General features: G+C 44.6%; 1 protein-coding gene across 1 annotated transcript in view; it reads left to right on the forward strand.

The window, feature by feature from the left end:
- The window catches only part of DIP2A (disco interacting protein 2 homolog A), a 114,901-nt gene that overhangs the window by 93,023 nt on the left and 18,131 nt on the right, over window positions 1–3,747 (forward strand). Inside the window, exons 22-25 of the mRNA XM_003798103.3 lie at window positions 917–1,031; window positions 1,709–1,910; window positions 2,771–2,880; window positions 2,955–3,035. Of these exons, the coding sequence (XP_003798151.1) occupies window positions 917–1,031; window positions 1,709–1,910; window positions 2,771–2,880; window positions 2,955–3,035 (508 nt within the window). The remainder of the gene's footprint in view (window positions 1–916; window positions 1,032–1,708; window positions 1,911–2,770; window positions 2,881–2,954; window positions 3,036–3,747) is intronic.

Genomic DNA, 3,747 nt, shown 5'->3' on the forward strand with positions numbered 1-3,747 from the left:
AAAAAAAAAAAAAAAAGAATGTGTATGTGCATGTGGTAGAGGTGTGGGTGTGTATCTATGTGGGGGATGTGTGTGTGTGGGTGTGTGTATGCAGGAGAGGTATGAGTATGGTTGCATGGGGGATGTGTGTGCAGGGATGTGTGCCTAAGGGGAATGTGGGTATGTGTACACCAACAAAGAGCCAGGAGGAGGTCTGTCTGCAATGACCCAGAGTTAACACAGTAGATTCAGTAGCATGATGGCCCTGCCGGGGAAAAGAGGTAGGGTAGAGATCAACTCAGTCTAGAAGAAGAAAAGAGGAACACAAGAAAAAGGAGGATGTGTTGAAATTCTCAAAGCAACATCGTAGAAACAAGTCCAGGTAAAGTAGGACTCTTTAGCTGACACAGGGCTGCAACAGGAGGTGGTCAACACAAGGGCCTGGGCCTGCTATACCGGTAAGCACGCACGTGGTGCATGTCCAGTCTTGTGAATTTTAGGGCAACATCAGGGAGTGGTCACTGTAGGGAGGTGGTCAGCTATGGAGGTTCTACTGTGCACCAATCACAATAAATAGGAATACATTAGCTATAGTGAGAGATTTAACCTGAGGAATTCAAAAATATAATTAATAGAATTTTAGACAAAGATTTGTGCACAAAGAAGTATATAGTGTACCTTAATGTTAGATTAAAGAAACTTTTCTTTTAAAAATGTGTGCCTAGCTGTTGGATTGAAGTGCCATTTCTGTGACTTGAAAAGCCTTCAGCCATACTCTAGGGACTGATTCTTTGTGAATTTGCAATATGTAGCCCCATCGGTTAGACTGAATTTTAAATGTTAGTATAGCCTGCATATTCCATTTTGAAGCCAAGAAAGTGTCTGTGTCTCTCTTGGCCTCCTGCTGCCTGGCCATTTTTGCTGTCTCTCCCTGCAGGATCGCTGTGTTCTCTGTGACTGTGCTACGTGATGACCGTGTTGTCCTGGTAGCCGAGCAGCGGCCTGATGCCTCTGAGGAGGACAGCTTCCAGTGGATGAGCCGCGTGCTACAGGTTGGCACAGTGTGGCCTGCGGTCCAGACGGGCCTCTGCCCCACTGTTTGGGCATATGTGGTACCCCTGTTCCACTGAGGGCAGAGTGCTACAGTTGCTCCACCCAGCCTCCCCGTCTCCAGCTTGTATTATTTTTCTTGCAGTTTTAAAAATTGTAAATTGACATATTATAGTGGTATATTTTTAGGGGATACAGAGTGACATTGTGATGTATCAACACATTGTGGAATAATGAAATGAAGCTAATGTATCTATCACCTCAAATGCTTATTTTTTGTGGCAACATTTGAAATTTATTCTCAGTAATTTAGTAATGTACAATACATTACTCTTTACTATATTAGTCTATGCAATACATCGCAAAGAAAAGTCCTTAGTCCTCCTGTCTAATTGAGGCTTTAGAGCTTTTACTGCCATCTTCCACTCGCCCCCCAGCCACTGGGAGCCCCTGTTCTGCTCCCTGGGCACAGGTTTACATACATGTGTGCATCTCCCCTTTCTGAGTTAAACAGTAGGAAGCAGCACATGGCCTTTCTCCTTCTCCTCACCTAACAGGATATCTTGAGGTCCTTCCACCTCGGGTCTCTGGGTGCCAGTGCTTCCCTGCAGTGCCAGGCCTCCTAGTGCCTCAGCTGCCCCAGGTGGCGGCAGATGCTCAGCAGGCCTTCCCCTTCCAGGCCGTCGACAGCATCCACCAGGTGGGCGTGTACTGTCTGGCCCTGGTTCCTGCCAACACCTTGCCCAAGGCTCCTCTCGGAGGGATTCACATTTCTGAAACCAAACAGCGCTTTTTGGAAGGGACGCTGCACCCATGTAATGTGCTGATGTGCCCACACACTTGTGTTACCAACCTTCCCAAACCTCGTCAGAAACAACCAGGTCAGTCTCTCCAGTCGTCAAACTAAGCGGGGTCAGGGTGCAGCCCTACAGGCACTACAGAAGTAACTGCCCATGTCTTCAGGGCTGGGTCTGGAGTGAGTGCACACACCAGTGTGGTAGCTGCCTCCTGAATTCTGGGGACAGAGCCATGAATGAGAGAACTTTACCATTTCACCTGTATGGTGGTTTCCACTGCTGATTAGGAACCAGTTTTAATAATAAATTCAGAGACATTCAGGGACAGCATCTTACCTTTGGCTTAAAGCAGACTTGGAGCTCTGGGACCTACAAAGCCTCTGTGGGCCACTCTGCCAGAGTGGCCATGCCTGTCCTCAGAAGCCAATGGCTCATTTAGGCCCTGGGAGCTGTCACAGACCTTGGAAGTCTCTTAACAAATGGTCAGTTTTCCTGTCCCTAACTTTACACATTTAAAGTTAATTTTAAAGACTGACCTAACTAATATACGCAGTTTTCATTCCTTTAGCTGTATAGATTTTTAGTGCTAATTTTCTTTTGCTAATTATTAAACACATAAAATATCACTGAATACATTTCCACCAGGAAGATTTAATTTCCTGATTTATACATAATGTATGGTAAAACAGTGACATATATTAAGCATTTGGCTATGACTGAAGCCAAATCATATCCCCCAAGATGTCTGTCACCTATTTAGTAGTTCATATTTAAGAGAGAAATTCTTTGTCATTTAATATAAACTGTGTAGCTCTTGTGTCTTAGTAGAAGAGTTAAATGCCTAATTCAAGTAGGTTTTCAAAATAAAAGGTGTGGTGAAAATGAGGTCACATGATGACTAAATGTTTGAAGTTATCAGCTTATTCAGAATTCTCCATCTCTAGAGGTGGGACCAGCCTCAATGATCGTTGGGAACCTGGTTGCTGGGAAGAGGATTGCACAGGCCTCAGGGAGGGAGCTTGCCCACCTGGAGGACAGCGAGCAGGCTCGGAAGGTAACAGCTGGTTCCTGGAGGGGGGTGGCAAGACTCCACATGGTGCTTCTAGTGACCACTGCCCTCCCACACAGTCCCTGTTCCTGGCTGACGTGCTACAGTGGCGGGCACACACCACTCCTGACCACCCACTGTTTCTGCTGCTCAATGCCAAGGTGAGAATATCCATCATTGTCCAGTGTGTAACTGCAGCATCCCAGTATGTTTGCTTCAGAGATAGCGTGTCTGCAGAATGTCTGGCAAGTTCTCTCTGCCTACCCTTTTCTTTGTAGAACCCTGGCTTTCTGTACAATTCATGCAGTAGTATTTCTTTTGATTTTGTATTTAGCAGGAAAATTCTCTTCGGCTCCATCTTTTCAAATTATGAGCTATACACATGTAAATACTTCTAAGTTTGTGAGCTAAAAATAAAATGTTTATTTTGTAAAAATTAGGCCTTTAGAATATCTGTATTTTATAGCTTTAAAATGATAAATACTACTTATTTTCTGAATCCTGCTGATGATTTAGAAATTCACTCACGTGTATTTTGAATACCTATTGATGTACATTATACTATATCAGGAGCATTTAGGACGTAAAGGAGAAGCTGTAATTCTCACATCCATGTTATGAGCAGGAATACAAAATATGAAAACAAAGAAGAATAAAAGTGTAGAAAGACTCCCTGTTGCACATATTGTACAGGATATAAGGACTCCTGCACTTTGGTACAGTAAAGCGTGACTCACCATGTGCTTAGAAATGTTAATCTGGCGGTGCCTATAGCTCAACCGGCTAAGGCGCCAGCCACGTACACCTAAGGTGGCGAGTTCGAATCCCCAGCCCGGACCCGCCAAACAACAATGACGGCTGCAACCAAAAAAT

Source organism: Otolemur garnettii, unplaced genomic scaffold, assembly GCF_000181295.1.
Source record: "Otolemur garnettii isolate 467f Iridium unplaced genomic scaffold, OtoGar3 scaffold00128, whole genome shotgun sequence".
NCBI lineage: Eukaryota > Metazoa > Chordata > Mammalia > Primates > Galagidae > Otolemur > Otolemur garnettii.